A 26925-nucleotide genomic window follows, 5' to 3' on the forward strand; every position below is an offset into this window, starting at 1 on the left:
GGTTGCCAAAACGGGACTGAGGTGATTGAGCAAACATTTCTTCAATTTGTTTAGGGGTATGCTTCTAAATGATGGAAAAGAATAGAGATCGCTATGCTGCCCGCCTCTTGATTCAGACCTCAAGCATAATCCCATGGGTCATCGCCCCAATCGTCACCAGAATAGTCCACCGCAGGCTTCTTAGCCCACTTGTCGTTAGCGGCAGGAGCTGGAGGCACAACGGGCATAGGCGGGGCGGCGGCAATGCTCTTCCTCTTCGAAAACAGAGGTTCAACCGTGAGCTCACTGTCCACAGAAGGCTGGGAGCTAGTCGCCGGATCCGCAGTCTTGGGTGGTGACTGAGATAACGAGCCAGAAGCTGCCGCAGCCCGCGAAGGTAGGTGGTGTTTATCAGGTACAGAGGGAGCCTTCTCAACCGTGACAAGTTGGGGCTTCAACACAGGCTGCGCCTGAGCCTCGGATACGTCCATGGTAGAGACAGAGATGGCAGATACGGACGCGGCATCTGACATGCTGTCTGCTGTGTGTTCACTCGGTGCCACGGTTGCCGGTGACAGCCCCCGAGGGGGCAAACTAGAGACTGTTTTCTCCACGCTTTGTGTGGCATCAGCTCGTTGCGATTGATCGACTTGTAACCTTGGAGCTACCTGGGGTGCCTCGACTGCCGGAGCCTGTTGCATCTTCATCATGGGCTCTGGGCCACCGGTAGGCGGCGCCAGAATGGGCCTGGCCGGGGGTGGAACAAAGTTCTGAGGTCTAGACACTGGCTCAGACGTAATAGGCTGTTCTATTTTCTGAAATGCAGCTGGGGCTTGCTGATTGTAGGTTGCTTGGTTGGATTGGTGCGCTGCGACCCCTCCTGTGCCATGAGCTTGGGCCGGTCGAGTAGTATTTGGCGGTTGAGGCGACGCTGGGCCAGTATTCGGGGATGGTGGTGGCTTTTGCAATACGTTTGGCTTACTGGAACCCTTCATTATCTTGGAAAGCCAGCCTCCTTTCTCCTTGTCCTTGCCATGTGATGTGACCTGTGGTTTGGATCCCGGGCGCATCACTTGAGTCGGTGGCTGTATTCTCGTAGTGGTTGGGGAAACTTGGAACGGATTGGACTGCACAGGAGAGTACGTCTGACCCATGGTCGCGACCGCTGGTGGCATGGCTTGAGGCATGCCCGTGATATTTCCTCGGCCGAGCATGTTGCCCTGCCCACCGGGCGACTCCGCTGATGACGGATACTGGGATGATCCTGTTGACATTTGACGGGCACTTGCAGGGGATGCTCGAAGGGCGGAATCTGTGTTCTGGAACGCAGCGGTGCCCGAGACATTTTGGTTGGTCGCGCCAGAGTCATGGTGCTCTTGAATTGGATGAAGAATATGCCCAGGTGTTCGAGGACTAGTAGGGCCAAGGAACTGCTGTGTTGGTGGCGTGACGGTTGGACGCTGTGGACGGTCACCAAGTCTCGGTATGTTCTGGCCCTCTTCGAGTGGATACGGCGGATGGGTTCCTGGCTGATTGCCGACACTTGAAGTGGATGGAACTGGCTGTGCTGAGTGAGGCTGTGGCATCTCTTGGCCTTGCTGATACGGTTGTTGCTGTTGAGTTCCATACTTAGAAGACCCATTTAACGTCGATTGCACAGGTAAAGGCTGTGAATTCATCACGGCAAACCCCTCGGCAGACACAGAGTGTTGACGGCCTGTAGGCGACTGAATAGGCTCAATAACATTGTGGGCGCGACCACCTGGCATGCCTGACGCATGCTGCGAGACACCAGCTGAAGGCTTTGACGAAGGCATCCCCGAAACCTCAGGAGGACCCGCTGTGGTGTCAAAGCCCGCGGATCCAGGCGTCGTAGGCTGTGTTGAGGTAGGAGAGGGGCCGGAGAAAGATGCCGGCCTCGACGCCGGAGATCGAAGAGGAACAGTCTGTATCTCAAACGGGTTTTGTCTTTGAGGAACGGGGGTTGTGGCAGATTCCATGGGCCTTGCGTTCGCATCCGCGCTTCTGAAGAAGCCTGAAGACGGTCGTCTCCCGTTACTTTCTAAAGGCGAGGGTGTCTGGAATGGTAACCCTGACGATTGACTTCCCGATGGGGGCCCTAATGACGACACCTCGCTAGACGCATACGAGGTCTGTCTTGGTCTATCTGGAGGTGGAGTAGGTGTCGTCTGGTTGATGACTCTGTCTATCCTAGGATCAGACCGGCCCTGCATAAAGTCCATAGCCGACTGTGGGCGAGTAGCAATGCTAGTCTTAGGCGGGGATTCAGCCCTAGGAATCGCCGCCGAGCCAGGTCTTGGTGGAGGTTGAGCTTGGCCGATCATAGATGCAGATGTACCATGAGCATTGTGAAGAGGTTGGGGAAGATCAGACCTCGATCTTGCTCGTGCACTAAACGACGAAGCATGCTGTTGCGGTCGGCTGACTGGTTGACGACTCGAATCGCCTTGACCCGTAGGGCGCTGCAAAAACGCAGGCAAAGTCGGCACCGCAGAAGGTCGAGTCTCGAATTCGGCCATAGGGGCATGATCTCCAGCTATGTGATGATCTACAGGCGCGGTCTCGACACGCTGAATACATGGCCGAGAACCCGAGAGAGACTGTGGAGCGTGGGACGGAGCGAGGGGATGGGGGGTTTGCCCCGGCGCTGGCGTCGCGGTCTGAACTCCCGGTCGGAAGGCTGAGAATTGGGCAGATCCCGAAAGTACTTGGTTCGTGCTCGATGGTGGAGGTAGAGTTGTCGCTGCCTCCTGCGGCCGACCTCTCGCAGGCTTTAACACGGATGGTACATATTGCAAGGGACCCTTGGATGGCCCCGAAGAACGCATCACACCGGTGAGAACCCCAGACGGTTCGGTTTGCGTTCGTGTTGCATCGGGCCTCGCAGGATTCACGGTGTGTTGAATGAGCGTTTGGGTGGATTCCAACGGTTGCTTTGGGGGAATCTGCGGAGGCTGCAAGATCGAAGGCATGTTTGATGTCTCGTAGCTCTGGCGGGGGCCCAACATCAACGATGCCTCTCGTGCCAAAGAATTTCGGTGGTCGCGGCGCACAAAGTCAGGTTCTTTGGGTTGCGACTTGTCGGGAACGGGGTTCGGCGTAGATCCAGGGACATATGGCTTAAAAGTGCCCTGTTTGGCTCCCGTCTTTGACAGATTCCGTTTAATACTGAATTGTTGGGTTGTCGGCGTGGACGTAGAGCTTTGGGTCTGGTGCGGAACGACCTCCGGTAGGGAGTCATCGAGAGGAAGCTTTGGTGGCACAGCGAGAGGCCGCGTACTGGTCCTCGCCTTCCCGGAATTCGTTGGTGAAGAGTTCTGAGGTCTTGAACCTGTACCAAAGGTAGCTCCGTATAGTGCATGATCACTCATGCTCGTCTGATGTAAAAGGTCGTGAGTGGATGGGACTGGTGGTTTAGCATCTGATGGACTTGTCCGTTCGGGAAGCTCAGCAATGCCAGGGTCCATGATCCGCGTCTCTATCGGTGCCAGGACAGCGTTGTCGCCCATCTCGACTGGGTCAGGATGCGTCTCAATGTGCGCAGGCGCGGTATGTTCTGTCGCCATCTCTGCCACGAAGCCGACAGGGTCCCAAGGTGGTGACTGGACGGCCGGGTCGGCTGTCGGATGGGGCTTCTCGACGGAATCGAGCAGTGGTACTCCGGGAGATGGGATCGCTGCTTGACTTGGCCCGGGAAGCTCTTGGGTGTTGATGATCAGGACAGCCTCCTCTGTCACTGACTCTGGTACGGTGGTAGATTCTCGGACGGGAACGCTGTTCTTTGCGGATGGTGTGTTTGTCTCGCTTTGAAGAGGCGACACTCCCGTTTTTTCGCTTCCAGCCAGCTCCAGCGTCGTCCTCTCCTTCTTGGGGCTCGCGCTGTCCCTGCTTTTGCGCCAATCCCTCGGGATCTCGTCGCGTTCATCCTCGTCGGCTAGAGGGCTGATATCAGTATATGCGCCAGGCCCGAGATACATCAAGTTCTCGGGTTGGTAAAAGAATCCCGCCCCATCGTCGTCGTCAAGCGGCCCTCCGAAACCGCTCCTGCTCATCCCAAAGTCGGCCAGGGGCCCTCCAGTCGCACGCATTTGGGACTTCGGGTCAGGGTCCCCGCCGGTCCGTCTCTTCATCTGCTGCTGACTCTCAAGCTTCTCTTCGGGTGAGAGGTCGGGAATTGGAGACATGGCGTCGAAAAAGTCGGGAAACTCGTCGCCCTCCTTGGGGAAGTGGAATTGGACATGGCCATTTGGCTTGTAGCGATAGAACCAGCGGGTGCCATCATAATCCCATTCCCAGTTGGGAGGAAGAGCCGCCATGGCTGCTGAATGTTGTCTGCTGAAGTATTGGGCGCGCTGCTGGCATCAAGCTTTCGTCGAGATCGAGGTTGTCGTCGTCGTCGAGGTGTTGATTGTGCGAGGTCGAGCTCCCGGGCTCGCTGGTGGACTGGTGATCCGGAGCTCCTGCGCAGCTCGTATCGTCGCACCGCAGGATTTGAATCCGGATAGAGAGATCTGCCCGCTGGCTGCGTCAAGATGCCAGTCGTCAGTCGCACTCTCGAGAAGACATGGTCGCGTTGTCGCGAGAGGAGGTCGAGGATTGACAGCGCTGCCGCCCGCGTCGCGACAACGAGGAGGGCGACGGAGTCAACGTGGCGCAGGGCGCTTTTGGCGGCATGGTTTCAACCGATAGTCACAGGAGTGAAGGAATTGGTGGTGTCAGCTAGTCTCAATTGAGGCCGAGTGCGGCTGAGGTGCGTCAAGCTGTCTCTCGTTGGGCGCGTCCTCGAGGAAGGAAGCCTTTCAGATCCGGGCGTGGTCACAGTGGTGCGCTGTGAACAAGCAGCGCCCCACTCCCCCATGCGGGCTGGCTCTTATTTTTAGGGGTCTTGGGGGCACCGCCGGCTGCTTCACCGACGTCTGTGCCCTGGAGCAGCGCTGATTTGCAGTGTTCCCGGCAATCTGCCCCGCCTTTGCTGCCGGAGCTGAGCTAGAGGTCCACTTTCTTTCTGCATCACAGCGGAACACTGTGAATTTCTTGAGATGGCGGCCCGACTCCTTTTTCATGACATGGCCAAACTTTCACAAAAACAAAACTCACTACTCGATGCTGTAAGATGCGTTGGTCTTACCTTTGGCAACTGGATGCAGGTGACGCTGAACTCTGCGCGCTGAATAAGCTCATGATCCCCAAGGTTTGTCCCTGTCGAGACCATACGGAAATAGCATCAACCACGTCGCCGATGCTTGCGAAGACCAACCCAGCCGGCCACGTGTGGAAGTGAAGTGCAAACTTCAGTGCCTAACGTACACTGGATTTACATGGTTTGTAGGTGAATAACATGTTGGTTTATCAGCATCAGGTGAACTAGGTTGCATGCGACGAGCAGGCATCCGCGTGCACTGCCCCGCCATCAGAGACAACGGCGGCTGGAACCAACCAACAGTTCAAGGAAGACGACGTCCAACAAACATCTATAAATTCGACGGCATGAGAGCAATCAGTTGAGATTCATCCACAACCACAATGGCAACCGAGAATACAGACACATCGCGAGGGGCAACGTCCTCTAGCGATTCGCCTACTGCACTTCCTACGACAATCTACACGGAATCAAGTTTCTTCAGAGATCATCCGGGGCTACGCTTCCCAGCCCAGCCGAAGTCAGAGCCATCAACATTGCAACGGGCGATCCCTGCGCAGATGAGTTCGACAGTCCACCCCCTGTCATCATTTGCGATCTCGTTCTTTTCATCAAATATGGTCGCTTAGTGACCATTGTCGAGGCCTCGACTTAAATCATGGTTCGTGAGAAGCTCCAAGGCAAAGTGCCGGTCCCTGAGGTGTTTGGTTGGGCAGTGGATGGAGGACAGGGATTTATATTCATGTCCTTGGTCGAAGGAGATTCTCTGGAGGAAAGGTGGAGTGAGATGGCTGAAGACGAACGGCTGGATGTCTGCAAGGAGCTGAGGGTCATGGTGGATGCATGGAGAGCTTGGAAGCAAGATGAGAGTGAAAGGTACATCGGTGAGTTCTATTTCTTTCTTGCAAAAAACACAACGGACCGAGTCTGGCCTGGAATTCATCTACACAGGCAGCCCTGGAACGACATCATACTTCGGGATTATCCCGAAAACGCCGGGTTTCGAAGGCCCAGATGCTATCGAGAAATTGCACACCACTTGCGGCGTTGGGATCAACGACAAAAAACACATCGTGTTCACGCATGCCGATCTTCTCCCGTCAAATATCATGCTGACACCAGAGCCACTCCCGAGAGTTGCAGTCATTATCGACTGGGAACAAGCGGGATAGTACACTGTACCCAGAATACTCGGAATACTGCAAAGTCAAGCGAATGAATCAGTTCCTGGAGCCTCTGCATACAGAATGGGTTGAGAAGTATGTTCCCGTAATATTGAAACCGGTGAATGAATACACAGTCTACCGGGGGTTCGTGGCTTACGCGCTTGCCCGCGCTTTCTAGCGATCTGGGCTGGCTGATATGGAATTCCACCACAACTCGAGCCATATTTCACCCACGATCGCAGTTATAAATATCACATAGCTATAGAATAATGCTACTCATCAGAAATAGACTCCTATTTCTGTGCCTACAATTCTACAATTCCCGCGTACTAAAGATCAGTCAAAGCCGAATTGTTGTCCATTTCTCAGATCCCCCATTCGTCACATCTGAAATGGCATGGTCACACCTGCCCTTCGGCGCCGCCCATCTCGATCATGCGCCTGCCAGGCGGGTGCAACAAACATCGGGACGTTGCCGTGTTCCTTCCGCGCCGTCATACAGCAAGCCCTCCGGGGAAAGGCTTGCCGGAGTGGCTTCCGTCTGTGGGTTGTACATACAAGATTGACGTGGCTATCGACGTCGCTTCCTTCTCTACCTTCAACCACATGGCTTCTTCATTTGGATTCGGAACTCGCGCCAAGGGGGCGTGATTTGGTATGAAACACAGCCTCGACTCGGAAGGGAAGGTGCGAATTCGAACGGGAAGGACTGGTATCCGACGTCTGTTTTGCCTCTTGTTTTCTTGACTCCTCTTCTCCCCATTTCCACTGACCTCCATCTTCTTTCAACCTCGACAACGTCAATCCTTCAACCTCTCGTTCTTGAACCACGTCACCTATCACCTCAATTTTGGACCTTTTGGACTCCCGACACTCTCGTTTTACCCTCAGCTCCTGTTGAACTCGTTCGAAATGGCTCTCATCAACACCCTGCACGCCGCGTCGGCCATGTCCTCCATCATCCAACCATCCTTCGCCATGACCAACCCCAATCAGAATCTCGTCCTGGCTGACTGCGGCATTGGTACCAACCCACTCAACGAATCTTGGTCCACCTCCCGCCAGATGAACTGGTACAAGGGCCCCATCTGGCCTTCTTCTGACGAGACTGGATTCTTCTCCCCAGACATGATGGTCGAGATGCCTTACGGCGATGGCGAGTACCCCTGGAACTTCAAAGGTGCATCTGCCACCTTTTTCAACGGCGAGACATGGTCTGCCTGGATCGAGGACGGCACACCCGAACCTCTCCGTGCCGGCAAAGCCATGAGCACCAAAGATGGTAGCACCACTCTCTGGTGCTACACCTACCGTGGGCGACCTGTCGGACCCAGTGCAACCGGCTCCACCAGCTGCCAGTCTGCCTTCGTCTGCAACCACCGTGAGGATGGCCCGACGCCTTGGTCTGTGGGCACCACTCCCGACAACGGCACTGTGTTCACCGTACCTCCTGCCCCTCCTGCCAATGTGTCCTTCGGCGGCATCTTGGGCGTCAAGGTCGACGTTAGCCCCCGTCCTGCTGTCTGGTATGGTACCATCAATCACTTCCTCAGCAGCATCATCTTCACCACGGAGGGAATCTGCAGCCCGAACCCCTTCGCCAATCGCATGAACTCGTCGGTCATAACTCGATGCAAGGGCTCTTATGGCACTCCTCTCAACATCCTGCCGGTCCTCTTCAACGTCTTTAAGAACCTTGGCTCTCTTCCTGCCTCCGATGGTCTCTTCTTCCACGACCACGGAGCAGCCCCTTTTGCCAACGACACTTCTGATGACACCGTCGTCCTCCCTACAACTTTCAACCTCACCGTCACCGACACCATCAGTGGCGAGGTCAAGGGATATATGGGTTACGAGATGATGTGGCCGGAGCGCAGTCTCGGAATCCACTGCAACGAGTGCAACAATACCAAGTTCAACGATGCTTACAACTCAGCTATCGCATCTGCCTTCCAGGCTCTCCATCCTATCTACTCCGAGGTTATCGTCGAGAGCCAATGCACACACGATGTTCTTTGCTGGTAATTGCGTTTGTACCTATGGGAGGGATTGAGAGCATTCATGTTATGTTGCGGTCTTGTGTGTTTATGTGTACTCTGAGCACACACTTGTCAGGTGGATTGAAACCGTGGAGACATCATCGATAGTGGTTGGGTTTGTCATTACTTTGCTCACCTTGAGTTGCTTAGTTAGGAGTTACAATGAGACTACACTTTGATATCGCCCTACGGAGCTGATGTGCTTGGTGCTCGCGTTCTATCGTCGTTGTCGCTTCTGCTTTCGTCAGTTCAGTAAAGATCAACACGGTGTTGTGTTCAAAGATAGGGCGCGGTCCGTAGCCGCGGCGGATGACCCGAATGTCGGACTTTTGTCCGACACCCTATCAACCAACTAGACAGTGACGTAGTCGCCTGCATGAGTATCACCCCTGCCATCCCCAACACACTCAAGTAAATCCGGGGTAAACGGTTTGATAAGTTGTCGTTGCCCGCTCCGTGGGGCCCCCGCTGGCGGACCGACGACCATCGGGGACAAAATGACCCGATGGGATGTTCCTCTTGATACCATCCCCTGCCTCTGAAGATAAGCTCCATTAACCGCCGAGATAGAGTATCAGGCAGCCAATTGGCTGGGAAGCGGCTTCTTGGTGGCTGTATTAAACCATCGTCGATATCGTGCGGAACATCTGGATCACCTTTCAAGTCCACTCCGCGGCAGACTCTGGAAGCAAGATGCCACCAACAGACGGCAAGATGGTCGAGAAAGACACGACTCAAGACGCGACGGACGTCTCCCAGGGAGACTCCAAGACGATCCGGCACCGCTCCCACGACGGCGGGGGCAGGGACATTGCCGCCCATCTGGCAGATCAGTTCGCCAACGAGCCGGACTATGATCGCCAAGAAGAGGTCAAGCTTCGCTGGAAGCTTGACTTTCGGCTCATTCCGTTTTTGTGGCTTAATATCACGCTGCCTGCCATGGACAAGATTACGCCGTCGACGGGGGCGCTGTATGGGATGAGGGAGGACTTGGGGCTGAAGGGGGATCAATATGCGTGGGTTGGGTCGGCGTTCTACGTAAGCGTTGTTTTCTTTCTCGGTCATGTTGAGAGTTGAGAGTTTGGAGAGGGAGTATTGCTGACTTGATGCGTGCCGTGATGCAGTTTGGGTATTTGCTGTGGTGTTTCCCATCATCGCAGATCCTCCAACGACTCCCGATCGCAAAGTCCATGTGTGCGGTTATGATCATATGGGGCTTCGTGCTCATTGGCGCTGGGTTTTGTCGAAGCTTTATCCCAATGGTCATCACCCGTGTTCTTCTAGGCGCCCTTGAGGCTCCCGTCGCTCCAGGGAACTTCATCATCATGACGATGTGGTACACCCGTGAGGAGCAACCCATCCGAGCAGGGCTTTTCTACACCGGTACGTCTTATCCCAATGTTCATATACGCTTTCTAGTCTTCATCGTAGTATTGACACTACATCCTCTCCAGGTCTCGCCACAATCATAACCGGCACCCTCGGCTGGGCCGTCGGCTTCCTCCCCACCCACGCCTGGCCCTCCTTCTTCTACATCACCGGCGCCATCTCCATCCTCTACGGCGCCCTCGTCGGCGTATTCCTCCCAGACAACCCCGTCCGCGCCAAGTTCATCACGCCGCGCGAGCGCTTCGTCGCGATCGAGCGCCTGCGCGCGGACCAGCTCGGCATCGAGAACAAGACCTTCTCTCCGCCGCAGCTGCGCGAGACGCTGCGCGACCCCAAGACCTGGCTGATGTTCTTGTTTAATATCTGGGTGAGCATCCCGAACGGCGGGCTGACCAACTTCGCGCCGCTGATCGTCAACGGGCTGGGGTACTCGCCGCAGCGGAGCACGCTGCTGATGATGCCGACGGGCTTGGTGCAGACGCTGAGCAGCTATGTGTGCAACTTTGGGGTGTACGTGTGTGTGAGGAGGTTTAAGGGGTGTCAGTTGAGGGGGGCGTTTGTGATTGGGGGGCTTGTGGTTGGGATGGTTGCGACGGTGTTGTTGTATACCCTGCCGCTGGATAGTTACACGGGGAGGTTGTGGGCTTTGTATTGGTCGTATTTCTACCTCGGGCCATACATCGGTGCGCATATTCCGTCCTTTCTCGTGGAGGATCGCAGCTGACCATCAATGATAGTTGCTCTAGGCATCAACAGCGCAAACACCGCCGGACACACGAAGAAAGTTACGACGAACGCGATTGTCTTTGCTGCGTACTGCATTAGCAACATAATCGGCCCGCAGTTCTTCAAGTTGTCACAGGCGCCGCTGTATCCGCTTGGTATGGGTGCCATGCTAGTCTCGTACGCGCTAAGCATCTTCACCATGATACTGTACATGTTGTACTGCTGGAACGAGAACAGAAGACGGGAGAAGCTGGATCAGGATGCCGGGCGGAGGGTCCATCTGGATACAGACTTCCAGGACTTGACTGACAGAGAGAACGTTCACTTCCGATACGTCTGGTGAAAGGGAACGTTGGGTCCAGCCCATCATCACAGCATGAATCAGGTCTCGAGAAGCTTATAATCCACATTCAAACGCCGAAGATTTCATGAAACATCTACATCAAGTACTTGTGAACATTCCACGTCTGCGCGACAGAAAACATGCCCCATCCAGCCATACCCCACGTCATCCACCTAAAGAGCACATTACACAGCTGCATAAAGTTCCTCCTCCTCGTGCGCCCGATAAATGAGTCCCCCTCGTTCACGTACGGAAACGGCGTGTCCGGCACAGGACACCCCAGAAACTTGCACAGCGGCTCCCACCCGTCGCTCATCCTGAACTCAAGCAGGTTCTCCTCTGGCACAGTACTACGGATGTGCTCGTTGTGCTCGAGGAACACCTGCTTGCCGTGCTTCTCAAAGTCGCCCTTAAAGATAGTGCTCCAGTACTTGTGCAGCATCGGGTAGTACATCGACGACGCCCAGTCGACGTACGACAGCGCCCACAGGAAGGGGTCGTTGGCGCGGTGGTTGACGGTTCCGAGGGCGGACTGGTGCCAGCGGTCGACGTCGCGCGTGGTGAGGAGCACCTTCGCGTCCGGGTACGCGGCGATGAGCTCCTCCGCGAAGGAGGCGGCCGGCCAGTCGCAGACGGCCTGGCAGTGTCCGAGGAGCGCGTCCCACTTGTCCTTGCCGAAGGAGCCGACGCCGTCGAACTTGGCGGCGAGGGCCTCGCTCCAGAGGAGACAGTCGGGCGGGTTTTCGGCGCTGGCGTTGAGCATGTGGTAGGTGTCGACGTAGCCCAGTTGTTTGAGGGCTGCGCGGAGGGCTGGGTTTGGGGGTTAGGAAGGGTTGTTGGGGGGTTGGAGGGGGCGGGTTGCGTACATGCTGTTCCTGTGCGTCCGAGACCTAGGCAGAGGACCTTCATGGGCACCACGCGCGTCAGTTTGCGGCGGTCGATGTCGGTGTCGTTTGTGAAGACGTCGGTGATCGGCCTTGAGGCACCCCCTGCTGTTAAGCCCATGATGATGACGTGTATCTCTAGATTCTTTTGTGGGTTGGGTATCAAGTGTGTGTAGTATACGGGCTAGAAGCAGTAGAAGGGTCAATGAAGCAACGGCAACACTGAAATGGTAAGTTCGAGTGATCTTGGGTGAGAGTTTTGTCAGTCCAGTCAGTCCAGTCAATCTTGTCATTCTTCATGTTTTATGGAGTCTATTTATCTTCAGCGCAGATCTCTGAATGCTTCTCGGAGCTGACCCGAGACCGGAGAGCAGCCACTTCAGTGGAGTTGTGTTTCTGCGCTGCAGCAAACTCTGCAATTTCCGATCCATGCCGCGCTTTTACGAAATCACGTATGAGACTGAGGAGATCCCTTCTGGAGTCGGAGGCAACCTCGATTCCCGAGATAGAGTTGGGGACTTGTGACCGGGGGGCTGTAGCCAATGTTGGACGAACACCACGGTCCACAGTGCTACTTTCCTCTCCTGGGTCGAAAGGGTAACTCCAATGATTGGGAAGTGATGCTGCAAAGTTATCAGATCAAAATACCAAAAGGAGCTCCTGGTCTGTTACGTAGTTAACTGGGGTTCGGAGGAGTCCGCGACCCTCCTTCGGGCTCAACTGTAAATATCAACCCCCCGTCGCGGCTCTCGGTAGTTGTAGTTGCGACCCACCGTAGCGGCCCGGTTCGTGATGTTGAATGTGGACAGCTGAAAGCCACGGCCTGCATGTCGATCAGCCACCAGTGATGTTGGAGTGTGAGCTTGTGAAGCGGTATGGATACGACGAATTCTCGCAACTCCCCCACTACCCGATGCCAAGCTTTAAAGCCAAGGGTGAAAGCCGTTTCTTGGCTGTGGAGTGTTCTTGGGCATCAGATCGGCCTCGGGTGGGCCTATACCGAATTCCATTGGCAAGAAGAGACTTTAGGTTCGAGGTCCATCCCATGGTTCGATCTGGTGAATAAATATGCACTAACAGGTTTGAGAGAACACGTATCATCACATGCTGATTTCCCTGTGCAGATATGAGTTTCAACCACGATCGATGAGGCACAATCTTCTATGGAAGAAACCGCAGCTGAAGCTTCACCAAACAACGATCATTATTGAACCATTACAAGTAGAATTGTTCTGTCACCATCCGTGCTACTCGGTATTGATAGCCTAGATAGGCAGGAGCCTTCCGAATAATGAACTGCCGATGAGGCTTTTGATCCATGTTATGGGGCGAGAAATTTTTTCAATGTGATGGATCTCCACGCGCGTGTGTCTCAAGCGCCGTGGTCCTGATGAAGCACGCGAGGAACCGGATCGCCTTGCGTGAAAGGATCGATTGAGATTGATTGATTAGATTGATAAGATTCATTTGATGGGCTGCTCGCCCACATCGCGAGGCAAAGAGGGGGCAGCGGAAGGTTTATGTTGCAATCGATCGACATCAGGACAGGGGGTTCGGAGTTCCGAGTCCACAACGATCCATCCAGTGCGGAACAAATTTGTAAAGATCCACACCGAGTGCCAGAAAAGCCAGCGGATAGCGGTCCGAGATCCTGCTGCTGAACCGACAACCTATGATAGCCGTCCGATCGTGAAGGCGTCGTGTTTGCAAGTGATATAGTTTGGGTTGTCCGTCGAAGAATTGGTAGTAGGGAGACAGGCTTTGCCTCTAAGGTGAGCAGAGATGGCCCTTGATTGTGTATTTTGGAATTGTGAGGGCTCAATCAACAGATCGTGGGACTGATGAGAATACGATTTGACTGAGAAGGTAGCACGTCAACCCCCATTCCATGGACAAACGCACGAAATAGTTGGATGTCAGCAATTATCTGAAGCTGGGGATAGGTGCCTGATGTTCGTCTGGGGAAGGGAACCCTTTGTCCTACTCCATGCAACCTTATTCTGTGGATTCCCTTGCATCTCTTTGAATGCTGCGGCTAGCCTCATGATGCCATCCTGGATCTCAATCACGTCATGCCACGCCCAACATAACCTAAATCCAACTCCAAAGCTGGTCTTTGCCCGCTCCAAACTGCCGGGGTCACCTGCCACAGTCATCATTTCACCATGCGCTACTCGGACGTTGTGGCGTTCCAGAGCGAACTCTGCAAACTGTTTGCCTGAGATGGAGCCACGAGGTAAGTTGAGATAGACAAAGAATCCTCCAACTATGCCGGGTTCATCGTTGTCAAACTCAGATTGCCTTGGCGCAACAGTGATACCCAAAGGAGACAGGTATTCCGAAATAGCTTTTATCATAGCATGGTACCGCTCCTGATATGTCGGAATCAGCTTCCCACGGATATGCCCATCCAACGCCCCACTGCTCAGCAGATGGCCCATGAACATGGACGACAGATGTCCCTGGCAACCTCCCGATCTGACGGAACCTAGGTTGCACATCTCCTTCGCCATCTCAGGAGACCCCTCGACCCACCCGACTCTCACCCCTGGCGCGACGATCTTGGAGAAGGAACCATTGCTCGCCGTGTTGCCCCAAGGGCTGCCGTCTGGTAAGGCGCGGTCCACATCAACGAGTCTCGGGGGAGGTGGGGGAAGCTCAGATGAACCGGATGCTCCATGGTCTGCGGGCCAGCGGAGCCAGTCATACACGTCGTCCGCGATGATCAGGGCGTCGAACTGCCGGGCCAGCTCGACCAGCTGCTTCCGGCGGCGGAGAGACATGACCTTTGCGCTGGGATTGCTGAAGGTTGGGACGACGTAGATGACATGTCGGTAGACCTTTGGAGACGCCACGGTGCTAACGAAAGCGGGGTCGGGTGGTTCTCTTGTTTCCATCTCCAACAGTCCCTTACGAAGGTAGCCAAGGTCAATGCCCTCGTCGTCCTCAGGGACTCCCCGCATTCGGCCCTCGAAACCAGCTTCTTGAAATGATGGACATGCTAGGAAGTAGGTTGGCTCGATCATCCAGATACCCCTAGTAAACTCTGGGTCGGTAAATCTTGTGAGAAGCATGGAGAGCGTTGCGGAAGCTCCGTTGGTGATAAACAGGCGCTGCGGAGATATTGAGCCAGCTGAAGGTTGGTAGAAACCACTGAGCCATTTGGCGAGGGCTTCTCTGAGGGAGTCTTGGCCCTGATCAGGGCCGTAGACTAAAGCCTTCGCCGCAACGTCATCATTGAGAAGGATTGTTTGGGCGGCGTCGGCTAATTGCTTCTTGGGGAACAGTGATGGTGAAGGCCAGCTGTTTATGGTGTTAGCCGTTGAGTACTGGAATAAGTCAACTATCTTGTTTCATCCTACCCCAGCTGGAGATTGATGTATGACTTTGGCTCCTGTAGAGAAGTCATCGTGATTGCTAGTTTGGTATCTTAATGTTAATGGTAGAGTAGCTATGACTTTGGATTGCTATGGCACATAGCGCTTTATTCAGCAAGTATTCTCGTCATGAAATAGCAGCCATGTAGCCGCCAATGATTGCCGCTTCCAACATTGTCGGACAAAAGTCCGACAGCATTCAGCCTGGCCCGCCACGCCCGCCATCTTGGCGGAGGCCAGCGGCACCAACAGACGTCGGCGACGTGGATCAACAGCCATGGCACTGCGGGGGCTATGAGTGCGGGGGAGGTGCATGGAGGAGATATCGATCACGCGATGTGTCCAAAATGAGTGGGCGTATTCACGGTGACATCCCATTGAGAGTTACTAACAGGGTACTGTTGCCAGAACTGTGTCTGATATTTCGTGACGCGTTCGCTCATCGCCATAGCCTTTCTCAAAGCGGTCATTGTCCGCCGGTTCCACGGCAGTTCATCCGGTCTATTCCCAACCACCGCGAGCTCCAGCGAATACTGGGGCATTGATTGGCGATTCCAGCACGACATTACAAGGGTGTGTGATACGCCTGCATGTCGTTTTGATAGGCACTATCTCCTCACAAGAGAGTACTGAGCTTATCGTTGCCGCATTTCGGACTGAGACGCCGATATCTGAAGAGCCGATCACTCACGCGGCCCTTCTTCAGACTCACTGACGGACTTCCAACTCATGCTCGCAATCTAACAACACGCCATGACTAGACATTCGAGAATGCATCCAGCAAGCAAGAACCCGCGGAGGATCGCTTGTATTCGTTGCCGGACACGGAAGAAACGTTGCGACCACGCCGTACCCACATGCGGCGAATGCAGAAGAAGCGGATCGGAGTGCGCCCCGTATGGCGCAAGAAATTCCGGCTCATTTGCGACAATACCGGTGGCATACCTCCGCCAGCTGGAGGCGCACGCGGCGGAAGCGCAAAGATCTCCGCCTCCTACCGACATGATGGCCCACGGTATTAGCACCCAAGAAGCTGCGGAGGACTCCGACGGAGCTAATGATTCTGCTTCTCCATTTGATGGTGGTGGATACATCTCTGGCACCTCGCGAGGTGCACGTCTGGTTCTACAATCAGAACAACGTCAAGTCGATATGGAGGGTCCAGAGATCAACATCCCGAATGATGGACCGCCGCGTCGGTTCTCATGCAACTCGCTTGCCGGCAGCTCCATGACCACTCCCCGAACTGTCTTGTCAACAATTGGCAAAGATTGGCTGGACCACTATACAAAAATCTACTTCCGGCATGTGCAGCCTCAATGGACGTTCATTGACGAAGTAGCTTGGCGAGACGCGTATGCGACTCACTCATCTAGTTTGTCTGAGGCTGCGATATGCCACCATTTTGTCATTCAAATGGTGTTAGCCATTGGTGCTCTAGTGAGCAGTTCCTTCCGCGCAGACTGTCCGCACCTTGCACATGCATCCAGACTTCATGACGAAGCTATGAACAAGAACCTGGGCAATGTTACCGGACATTCGTCACCGCTGATCAGAACTCAAGCTTCCTTGTTGATGCTTCTGTATGCATTTCATGGACCATCGCCAGACCCTGTTTCTGGAAGTGTTATGTTGGTTCTCATGAATTGTGCAAATCTGATGGATGACACACAGGAGGTCGATGATCACGCTGGAAATCTTTGCGTGGACTATGAGCATACCCGTAACATGACTATCATGAGCTCCCATATCTTGAACGAGGTCGTGGCGTCAGCTTGGACATACCCCGAGCCATTCATGTTCGAGATTCTGGACGAAAAGGTGACCTATAAGCTCCCTTTCATTGCATATTCTTCTAACCTAACAGACTTCAGATCTTTCAACACGCCTCCCAAATGCCTGCCGGTGAAAAGGAGACGGGATTCTACAGTCACATATTCCAACTCAGGTGTATCCAGTCAAAGATTCGTCACTTCAACAAGAAGCTTCAGAAGCTGGATCCCTCGGATCCATTCGGAGAATCTAGCCGACTGCGCTTGAAAGATGAACTTCAAGCATGGAAAGAGAAAATCGAGGCGGTCACGAATTCAAGCCCCAAAGATGACTTGGTATACCATGAACCTAGTTCACTGTCAAAACTGTACGACTACAGCTTATCTATTCTGGTTCAAGAGCGTCCGTGCATGATGGGCCACGAAGAGGTTGGTCAATTAGTGGAATGCTGCAGCGAGGCGTGTCGTACCTTTCTGTCATCTCAGGAGAATGACTCGGTGATATACCGGACTTGGACTGCCGTAAGTCTAAACTTTCCCATGGATCATCTTACTCCGCTGACTTCATTGCAGTTGATGTACCAATTCAGACTCGGGATCATTTTACTTTACTGTTACGCAATGACGCCACCGCTCCTTAGGACGGCAAACTTCAGTCTTCCTGATACCATCTCCGGCTTTGAATGCTGCCACAGAACTCTGGAGAAGTTCTCGATCAGGTGGCCTCGGGCTCTAGTATTTCTGCAGTCCTTTCAGCTCCTGGCGGAGTCGGTGTTCGATGGCCCTGCCTTCGGTGGCCAAGCATGTAATTCGAACATGCTCGACTCGCCGTCATCCCAGTCATTGTGTTCGCCATATGCCCTAGAGGGGGAGAGGAAGATTCGGATGCAGAGCTACATCGTCGAGCTACGCGTACAGCATGTTCATCAAGCGGTCATCAGCTTGATGGAAGAGATGCTTAATCGACCTCAGCGCCAGGACCTGAATTATGAAGGATTGGATCTCTTGCCGAATATGTCAATCGCTGGCTTTGATTTGTTCAATTTCTGACTTGAGCTTCTCTAATAAATAGCCGGGCTATTCTTCCACCTGTGTAACGGACGTATTTGACGTCTTTAATAGAGCATGTTCTAATTGAGCGTTAGACATCAAGCAATATTCATGTCATGGCGTTAAACTTACGAAGTTGATCTTGTACTGGGAGATCTTCTTCCATCCATCCTCATCGACATAGCTCTGCTCTGCCGTCCATTCACCTTGCTGTTCCTTTCCCCCGGATCTCTGATACGTGGTGACCCCCTCAATCTTGAGAGTAAGTGGTGACTCGTTCATAATTGAGACCTTCTTAACATCATGCACTCGAGAGTCGGTGTTGCTCCAGCTCTCTTCGAGGTACTTCTGAAGCTCTGACGTAACGCTGGTGTCAGTGCATTAAATTAATGACGTGAAGAAGTGGAAGTCTCACCAGGAACTCCAGTAGGCCCATAGTCACCCTTAATGAGCTTGGCATTCTTGCTGAAGCAGCCCGCCCAAGCAGCGCACGCCTCCTTTCTGTCTGCTGCCTCGTAGAGAAAGTCGATTCCTCGCTTGACTTCTGGTGCCAAGGCGTTGGAGTCGTACTCATAGTCAAGGATAGCCATAATGAAGGAGAGTCTGAATCAACTGGGGTATTTTGGTGCTGGTATTGTATGGTAAGAGAGAGGGTGGAACTAAGTCTCTAATCAATGCCTTTATATCTGAAGGACGAAAAAAGTGATTTAGTTGGCATCATTGCCAGTCGCGAGAGTTGGGCAAGCCGCAGTCCGCCTCCCGCAATGGCTCGCAAACCCCGCACACAACGTCGGACAAAACTCCGACAGACGAATGTACGCCGCCGTTGTCGTAACACCTCTTCCTGATCGGTGCGACGCCCGCAAAGGACGGATTATCTCGACATTATGTGCCGAAGATAAGGAATGGGAAATGAGAGCTACTAGTAGCTCGGGACGCTTCACGCTACCTGAAGCTAGCTATCAGATCTTCCCTCCAGGCAAATCTTTCATTCCAATTGCACGGAGTGCGAGATATCTTCTCTTAAAGGGACATCGTCAAATTCTTGGGCGCTTCGTAATCGCAAACACCATGTCCATCAAGAAGGCGGGATCTGGTATCGAGCCGTGCCAGGAGGAGCCCACAGCTGGCTCAGTTAACGACATCAAAGATGCGAACGATTTGGACGATCAAGCAGCCATCTTTCTTCGAGAACATGAAGTTGAATGGGCCAACTACGAAGCCTCTGAAGCCAAACGAGTTCTACGGAAGATAGACTGGCGTTTGATGCCTCTCATCGTGGGAACGACCATCATCGCCGCGGTTGATGTTCGTTAAAATCCCAGCCTGCTCATTGAGCCTTTAAGGAGTAACACCTACTGACTTCGGAGCCCAGAAAATTCTCATTTCGAATGCTGCACTCTACGGCATGAACGAGGACACGCATCTGGTGGGACAACAATACAGCTGGGGTAAGTTCTTGCGTCTCTCATCCAATCGGCTTGCTCATTCTTCAACAGTTGGGTCAATCTTCTACTTCGGATGGCTTATCGCCGAATACCCTGCGAATGCCGTCCTTCAAAAGCTTCCGGTCGGCAAGACAGTTGGCACGGCGGTTGTAGCGTGGGGCGGCTGCGTCATGTGTCTTGCAGCCGCTCAGAACGCAGCTGGCCTCATGGTTCTTCGGTTCCTGATGGGTGTTCTTGAATCCCCACTGTTTCCCGCTGTTACGATCCTGAACACCATGTGGTACAAGAAATCAGAACAGCCTGTCCGCATGGCTATCACGTTCACAGGGTTCTCTAGCGTCCGTTGACCCAATTTCATGAAAAAGTCGTTCGGCTAACATGATTGTAGCTTGTGACAGGAGTTGTCTCATACGGCATAGGTCATGCACAAACCGGTATTGCGTCGTGGCGGCTTTTGTTTCTCGTCATCGGAGGATTCACTGTGCTTTGGGGAGCCATTCTACTCGTCTGGCTCCCTGACTCGCCACTTGCCGACAGTTTCCTCACGGACAAAGACAAGTACATCGCACTAGACCGAGTCAAGGATAATATGACTGGTATTGAGAACAGGGCAAGTTGACTGCTTAGTGAGTTTTGATGTATGAACTGACCTTGTACTTCACAGAAGTTAAAGTGGTACCAAGTTCGTGAAGCCTTTACCGATTACAAGACCTACATACTTTTCACATTCTTCTTGAGTATGAACGTACCGACAGGTGGCCTGGTGACCTTCGCAGCCCAAATCGTCTCAGGACTCGGGTACGGAAAGTTGGAAACTACCCTCCTCGGCATGCCGACGGGGGTGATGCAAAGCTTGGCTGGCTTCATGGTAGCCATACCGCAAAGATGGTTGACAAACAAGAGATGCCTTTCGGCAGGACTTTGTTGTCTCGTTCCCCTGGTCTGCTCGATTGTTATCAAAGGTACCGTACCTGATCCGCTGCCTGAATGCCGTCACTGATAGCCGCCAGAGCTACCACATGACAACAAGGTAGGCCGTTTGATGGCATACTACTTCTTCTACTTTTTCTGGGGTCCATACGCTACAGGTAAGCAATTCGATCCACACTCGGGCAACGCTTTCTGACAGAATATGCAGCACTATCTCTCCCAATGGCGAACGTGTCAGGCCACACCAAGAAGCTCACCATTAATGCCACCGTGTTTTTCGCTTACTGCATTGCCAACATTGTTGGGCCTCAAATATTTATCGAGAGAGAAGCTCCCAATTACACGACCGGATACAGCGCCATCATGGCGTCTGAGGTGGTGGCTATCGCGTGCATGGTATCGTATGCAGTTGGATGCATGATTGAAAACAGAATCAGGGATAGAAAGGAGGGTACGGAAGTAGACGTCACTGTCGTTGATCAGCTCGGGGATCTCACCGATTACGAGAAGAGGGGGTTCCGATATGTTTACTGACGGACGTGGAGAAGATCTAATAGAGTAGACAAGCTTGATATTGCGACCTCGAAGGGTTGCGTAACATCACCCGCTCAATAATTAGAAACATCCATCTAGTCTCATAGTTCACGTGGCAATTCCTGTTCTTGTTTTGGACTGGAAGTGAAGGTCATAATCGTGGATGCAGGGAAACAACAAATTACAAAACCACTTCTTTCTGTGGATTTTATCTCGGCTTACTGGTTCCCTAGTGTGATGCATCTGAGGATTGTAAGTGGCTGGCTGGCATGCTATGCAAGCCCTTACAACTAACAAGCATCCGTAAGGCTTATCTTTGAGACAATCGCCACCAACACCGTTTGTAAGAATGGTGGGCTCGGCAAAACCATAGACTGAAAGGCGAAAAGCGAGGCCGAAGCCCTTCAACGCTTACCTTAGGTATTGGGTGCTGATTCTCAATGTCTTGACTGCTGGCTGCATGTCTTACTATCACGCCGTTCGGGACCGAAGCGTACCGGTTGATGTCTCGATCATTCGATTTCAAGACAACTTGGGGCAATCGATTGCAGGATATGTCCCCGAAGCCTGCTCATCGGGACTGGAAAGATTTGTCAGAAGGCATGGACATCCAATCATCAAGGTCGGAGACAAAAAGTCGTGTCAGTAAGCTGCGAGACGCCTCGTTTGATACGATGCTTGTTACCTGATTTCAAAGACGAATGGACGATTGGTGATTGTTGTTGAGTTTTGCAGCATCACACCACCTCTCCTGATCAAATGCAGACAACGTGTCATGTCCTCAATCATCTCCTATTGTCAATGAGGTATCTCTCAGACCCGAAATGATCAACCGTGGGGGCCGGCACTGACAGCCGGCTTGCCCCTTGCTAGCCACTGAGGAGCCTCATTCAAAGTGTGGCTGCGCTGGATAGTGGAGATCAGGAACCGAGTGCCATCCCATCTCTCTCCCACACCATTGACCGACTACAGTTTCAGAACAACAACATCGAAAAAGACGTTGGTTGTATGGGAGGGTGGCTTGACCGGTTTAACGCCACCATCTGTTGAACCAGTATGGAAGCTTATTCCGTAAGACACTCATGCAAATCCGACGTCGGCCTCACCCGTCCGGACTTCCCCACCGATCTGTCCGGAGCTGGGGTCACAGACCGAAGGAATGCCCTTACGTTTTCCAACTGGTATTTGGTTCCCCGCATTCATCCCTGGGCTTTCAGCGGTTTGCCTGCACCTGTCATCCCATCTCAGGGAAACACATTCGCCTGGCTTAACTTACCAACTAGTCCCAAAATCAGCATCTAATCTCAAATTTGACGAGGAGTATTTCATAGAGACGTAGAGGTACCATCAAGTCACCAGTTCGTACGAGCGCCGTTGGAACGACCCACTTGCGACGAAAGGGATGCATGTAAGCTCGCCATCCATCCTTGGATTCGACGATTGATAGCCCTGTCTATGTCCAAGTTCCGGAGTCTCCCTGCAGGATGGTGTCTCTTTTGCTGACTGAATTCATGTCTAGTCTGAAGCAGGCATCTGCAAGGTCGTACACCACTAGTCTCTGAATGAGCAGGCACCTTTTTCCTCCTGCATGGTCTCTTGAGCGGAATGAACGCGTTTTCACAATCCGATAGCAAATCTTGTTTACAATCAATTTACCAAACGCTTACAAGCTTCTTCCTCTAGGACAGCGAGACTGACATGCTGGAAGATAACCAAAATTGTTTTCTTTGCCCTCGCGGACTCATGCAACATGTTCCCTGATGTGGAAAATTGATCACAGATCGTCATCCTAAAATCGACAGTATTACTGTATTGGCTCAGGCGCATGTTATTCTGGATGGCCATCCCTGCGCACCATCCTTCGGATCAGTCACCAAATGTCTTCCGCTGTGCTTTTGAGACATGCACCATCGTACCGGCTCAGCTGGTGGGGGGTGTTGCAAGGCTTCTCGTTTATGATGCTCGCATCAGCTCGGGCCAAGGCATCATCCCCTTCGCAGAATCTAGCCATCCAGAGGATGCACCATTGGGCCGAGCGGTTTCCCGGCATTCCTAGCTCATGAACAAAGGAGGGCGGTATTGCTGGACATGTGGATCTGAGAAACGGGTCCAGAACAGATATGCCCGGTACAGTCAAGATCAGCGACTCCATACCACACCACCGGTCGTGTATACAATGTTCAGTGGATGTCACTTACGAAACCAGATGCGGCACAGAGGTTCAGCAGGCAGCTAGGCATCGGACAAGAGACAGGGTAGGCAACATTGTGTAAACGCGCGCGAGTGGGGGCTCCATAGCCCACCCAGCTCCTTGGAAACGGTCTCGCCCTGCGGATGACGAGCCTCCAGCTTGTATATCTAGGTTCAAGACCGCGCTCTCTCTGTCTCGCAAAGTCGCTCCTAGCTTCTTCATATCGTCGCTAGCAACCCAGACTGCATTCACAAGACTTCTCTTCAGAGAGAAGAGATGGACAGTTTTGCTCTGGTCATATTCTACCTGGGCATCCTCGTGGTGCCAGGCTTCCTCTTTTCCTCTCTTCGTCGATTATCTGGATGGTCTAGCAAGGCGTCCACACACGATGCCAAAGGCCCGAAGAAGTCTGCCAGGTTCCCTGGTCCCAAACAGTATCCCATCGTCGGTCGTGTTCATGACTTACCCAGATTTGCAATGTGGCTGAAGCTGAAAGAATGGGCTGATGAGTTCGGTCCAATCTACCAGACCAGCATGCTTGGCCAGAAGTTTGTTATCATCTCCGATGAAGAGATGGCCCAAGAGCTTCTCGTCAAGAATGGTAACAATTTCGCCGGCAGACCACAGATCCGGGCTCTGATTGACCACAAACTGGGACCTGCCTACTCTGCATTGATGGATCGGCATGGTAAGTGGTGGGCTTTGATCAGTCGCGACACTATCAATGGGCACGATTAGAAGCTAACTGAGCTTCACCTGGCCAGACACTTGGAAATTCCAACGCAAATGGGTCCATGCCGCAATGGCTGCAGCACACCAGCAGCACTTCTACGGCCACATCGAAAATGAAGTCAATCGCTGGCTTGTCACACTGCTGCTGGACCCTGAGAAGTTCCACGGTAACACCCGCGAGCTAACGGGGCGGATCATCAGCCGCCTTGCTTGGGATGATGCCTCCCTCGGCAAGGCGTACGGTGACAGCGCCATCGCAACACTGACACAGATGTCAGTGTCTGGCCCTGTCGTCAACACCATGACCCCGCTGTGGCACCTTGGCGACCTCATACGGTACAACCCCTGGCGCAACCACGAGGTGGCGCGGGAGAAGAACCAGCGCGCATGGTGGCTGCGATCGTTCCGCCTTGCCAAGGCACGATACCGCAGAAGCGAGCTGCCAAGCGATACCTGGACACACCGATACTTCGAGCAGTTGCAGAAGGCAGGCAATGAGACCCTGATGCAAAGTGAAAAGGATGAAGACTCTGCGGCCTGCATGCTTGGCTTCCAATGCCTTGTAGGGGTAGTGACGATCTCTGGACCTATGCAGTTCTTCTTGATGTGCATGGCGCTTCATCCTGAATGGCTGAAGAAGTGCCAAGATGAGATCGACAGGGTTTGCGGTGATCGGATGCCGACCAGGGACGATTTCGCAGAGCTTCCGACGGTGAGGGCTTGCTTGAAGGAGACACTCCGCTGGAGATCCGGTGTTCCTCTTGGTAATGCAATTTCATTTCCTAAGGCTGTGTCCATGCAAAGCAGCTGCTAATCAATTTGAAGGTGTTCCACATCAATGCGAACAAGAGTCGGAGTTCAACGGTGTCAAAATCGAGAAGGGCACCATCATTCTTGCTTGTGAATGGTAAGTCCATGTCTATACGTTTTGGGGAGCTGTATTGATGAACGTTTTTTCAGGAATATCAACCGTGTTCGCGAAAAGTACCCTGACCCTGACCACTACCGACCCGATCGATACCTAGAGCCCGGCTTCCCGACGTATCAAGAACCCCTGAGCCGTTATCCCAATTTCAGGGATGGCGTAGGCATGCACACATTTGGCTGGGGACGGAGAACTTGCCTCGGCCAGAACCTCGTGGACGATGAGATGTTCGTCGCGGGAGCTGCTGTCAGCTGGGCCTTCGACATGGGTCTCAAGAAATGCCCTGCGACCGGTAAAGATGTAACCTTTGACACGGAGGCTACGAACTCAAACGTGATCTTAGAACCACTGCCATTTCCAATGCAGTTCAAGGTTAGAAGCTCTGAAAGAGCACAAACTCTGCTGGAAGGCTACAATGCCATCAGAAATGGGCTGAAGGTTTAGGGTGTTTTTCTATTTATTACTCATTGGCTCGGACATATTCAAGGACAGTTTGGAGCAGCAAGTTTCTCATCTATAAGGTTGTCACAATGGACGTCTGCCCCACGTAGAATGATAAACTTTGGCGAATGGCGATTAGAAACTCAGCATTTCTATCTGATTCGTTCAGTATGAGCTTGTCATCAGTTTACCTCTTCTTGTACACGTCCCCGGTTCTCTCGATCTCAAAGTTCGCATCCTTTCCCCGACCTTCCTTCTCATACTGTCTTACCAATGGGACAACGTCTCTCCCAAACTGTTCAATCTCTTCGTCGTAATGTAGGAACGCAGTGAGCACCAAGTTGATTCCCAGACTCTTCAATAGCACCAGACGCTCTGCAACCTGTTCCTTCGTTCCGATAAGCTTCGTCTTGAAGCCGTCATTGTACTGGACCAAGTCATCAAACTTGCTGTTGGCCCACATTCCCGTCTTGTTCGAAGTGCTAGCTCCAGCCTGCTGAACGGCGTCGCGGAAGGCATTGACGGCCTCCTTGTCAGCCTTGCCCTGGATCTCTTGCAACACCCGAACGGCCTCCTCCTCCGTCTCGCGAACAATGACGAAGCCATTAACGGCGAATCGCACCTCGTTCTCACGCCCAACCTTGGCCGCCCGAGCCTTCACGTCTGCAATCTGGTCACGGAAACCGTCTAGGTCATTGCCGTTCATGAAGTACCAGTCGCTGACCTCGGCGCCGTTGTTCCGAGCATCGTCACTGTTGCCGCCTTGGAAGATCTCCGGATGAGGCTTCTGTACTGGCTTCGGGCTGAGCCTGTAGTCTCTGTAGCGGTAGAAGTCGCCTGCGAACGTGAAGCCGGTGTCTTCTGGCGCGGTCCAGATACCCTTCAGGCAGCGGATGAACTCATTGGTGCGGCGGTATCGCTCTGTGTGCTCAAGCCACCACTCACCCACAGCCGTGAACTCGCCCTGAAAAGGTTTTAGTGTCAATCATTTCGATTTGCGGTTCGAGGACACCTACCTTGAACCAACCTGATACCAGATTCACGGCGATTCTGCCGTTACTGTAATGGTCGATACTGGCGATCTGCTTAGCAGCAATGGTGGGGTTCCATGGACCCGGGAGGATGGCAGCGATGAGCTTGATGGTGTCTGTGCCTTGGAGAATGGCCTGGGAAAATGAGACAGACTCGTGCTGATTCGCGGCTCCGTAAGACGCCGTGAAGCGAATTTGAGTGAGGCCGTACTCAATGCCTGCATTCTCCGCGGCTTTGGCATACTTGATATTACTGGCGAGGTCCCAGTTTGTCCTTTGAGGGATCTTGCTAATAATCAAGCCCCCTGACACGTTTGGTACCCAATAGCTGAGAGGATAGTCAGCTGATGTATCTTAATCCCGTAAAAGGCAGTACATACGCGAACTTCAGACGGTCAGGGTCGGTGTTGAGAGGATGCGGATGGGCCATTTTGTCTTGGTAGGTAAGTAAAAGGTTGCAATGTGGGTGTAGAGACCAGAGATGTTCAGCAAAAGAGGCGCAAGACGTCTTGAAGCTGTAGCTGAGAGATGTACCAGATGGCTTCGAGGTTAAGTGTCCCAGCGAGATGGAATCCAAGAGTCACGAATGTGCGTTGCATGAACGACAAAGGTGCGTGCGCCCTTGCAGCTTTGAAGGCAATGGGATGCGGGCATTGGGGGCCGATCTGTTTACCCCGATAATTGGAACGAGAGATCTGCCATTCCACCCTGCCGAGATGTATCAAAGGTTCTGAGAGAGTTTGCTCGATTTAATTAATTGGTTGAAATCCGCGTAATCTTGGAAGGTCCAGTCCAATGTCAACATCT

General features: G+C 53.1%; 10 protein-coding genes across 10 annotated transcripts; 5 read left to right on the top strand and 5 right to left on the bottom strand.

The window, feature by feature from the left end:
* Positions 1-119: 119 nt before the first annotated feature.
* Positions 120-512, bottom strand: CGCA056_v004312 (uncharacterized protein; the record flags this gene model as incomplete). The annotated part of the gene is made up of 1 exon (XM_037319567.1): positions 120-512. One exon carries the CDS (start codon positions 510-512, stop codon positions 120-122), a length of 393 nt encoding a protein of 130 aa, XP_037181773.1.
* Positions 513-7218: 6706 nt separating this feature from the next.
* CGCA056_v004313 (uncharacterized protein) lies at positions 7219-8331 on the top strand (the record flags this gene model as incomplete). Its single annotated transcript, XM_037319568.1, has 1 exon — positions 7219-8331. One exon carries the CDS (start codon positions 7219-7221, stop codon positions 8329-8331), a length of 1113 nt encoding a protein of 370 aa, XP_037181772.1.
* Positions 8332-9038: 707 nt separating this feature from the next.
* CGCA056_v004314 (putative transporter) lies at positions 9039-10803 on the top strand (the record flags this gene model as incomplete). The annotated part of the gene is made up of 5 exons (XM_037319569.1): positions 9039-9383; positions 9470-9728; positions 9800-10244; positions 10359-10417; positions 10472-10803. The coding sequence occupies 5 exons, from the start codon at positions 9039-9041 to the stop codon at positions 10801-10803; spliced, it is 1440 nt and encodes a 479-aa protein (XP_037181771.1).
* Positions 10804-10897: 94 nt separating this feature from the next.
* Positions 10898-11808, bottom strand: CGCA056_v004315 (uncharacterized protein; the record flags this gene model as incomplete). Its single annotated transcript, XM_037319570.1, has 2 exons — positions 10898-11613; positions 11670-11808. The coding sequence occupies 2 exons, from the start codon at positions 11806-11808 to the stop codon at positions 10898-10900; spliced, it is 855 nt and encodes a 284-aa protein (XP_037181770.1).
* Positions 11809-13603: 1795 nt separating this feature from the next.
* Positions 13604-15096, bottom strand: CGCA056_v004316 (Uncharacterized protein; the record flags this gene model as incomplete). Its single annotated transcript, XM_037319571.1, has 2 exons — positions 13604-14990; positions 15050-15096. The coding sequence occupies 2 exons, from the start codon at positions 15094-15096 to the stop codon at positions 13604-13606; spliced, it is 1434 nt and encodes a 477-aa protein (XP_037181769.1).
* Positions 15097-16069: 973 nt separating this feature from the next.
* On the top strand, positions 16070-17886 carry CGCA056_v004317 (uncharacterized protein; the record flags this gene model as incomplete). Its single annotated transcript, XM_037319572.1, has 4 exons — positions 16070-16504; positions 16739-16885; positions 16939-17358; positions 17410-17886. 4 exons carry the CDS (start codon positions 16070-16072, stop codon positions 17884-17886), a joined length of 1479 nt encoding a protein of 492 aa, XP_037181768.1.
* A 65-nt stretch (positions 17887-17951) lies between these two features.
* On the bottom strand, positions 17952-18476 carry CGCA056_v004318 (uncharacterized protein; the record flags this gene model as incomplete). The annotated part of the gene is made up of 3 exons (XM_037319573.1): positions 17952-17966; positions 18019-18242; positions 18302-18476. The coding sequence occupies 3 exons, from the start codon at positions 18474-18476 to the stop codon at positions 17952-17954; spliced, it is 414 nt and encodes a 137-aa protein (XP_037181777.1).
* A 481-nt stretch (positions 18477-18957) lies between these two features.
* On the top strand, positions 18958-20798 carry CGCA056_v004319 (putative transporter; the record flags this gene model as incomplete). The annotated part of the gene is made up of 7 exons (XM_037319574.1): positions 18958-19194; positions 19262-19337; positions 19386-19672; positions 19723-19911; positions 19999-20296; positions 20345-20422; positions 20473-20798. The coding sequence occupies 7 exons, from the start codon at positions 18958-18960 to the stop codon at positions 20796-20798; spliced, it is 1491 nt and encodes a 496-aa protein (XP_037181776.1).
* A 2467-nt stretch (positions 20799-23265) lies between these two features.
* Positions 23266-25090, top strand: psoD-1 (Cytochrome P450 monooxygenase psoD; the record flags this gene model as incomplete). The annotated part of the gene is made up of 4 exons (XM_037319575.1): positions 23266-23677; positions 23754-24485; positions 24547-24628; positions 24682-25090. The coding sequence occupies 4 exons, from the start codon at positions 23266-23268 to the stop codon at positions 25088-25090; spliced, it is 1635 nt and encodes a 544-aa protein (XP_037180921.1).
* Positions 25091-25274: 184 nt separating this feature from the next.
* On the bottom strand, positions 25275-26548 carry sfnG-1 (FMNH(2)-dependent dimethylsulfone monooxygenase; the record flags this gene model as incomplete). Its single annotated transcript, XM_037319576.1, has 3 exons — positions 25275-26051; positions 26104-26446; positions 26499-26548. 3 exons carry the CDS (start codon positions 26546-26548, stop codon positions 25275-25277), a joined length of 1170 nt encoding a protein of 389 aa, XP_037180922.1.
* Positions 26549-26925: the final 377 nt, after the last annotated feature.

The sequence above is a fragment of the Colletotrichum aenigma genome (assembly GCF_013390185.1).
Source record: "Colletotrichum aenigma strain Cg56 chromosome Unknown KSG_Cg56_contig03, whole genome shotgun sequence".
Taxonomy (NCBI): Eukaryota; Fungi; Ascomycota; class Sordariomycetes; order Glomerellales; family Glomerellaceae; genus Colletotrichum; species Colletotrichum aenigma.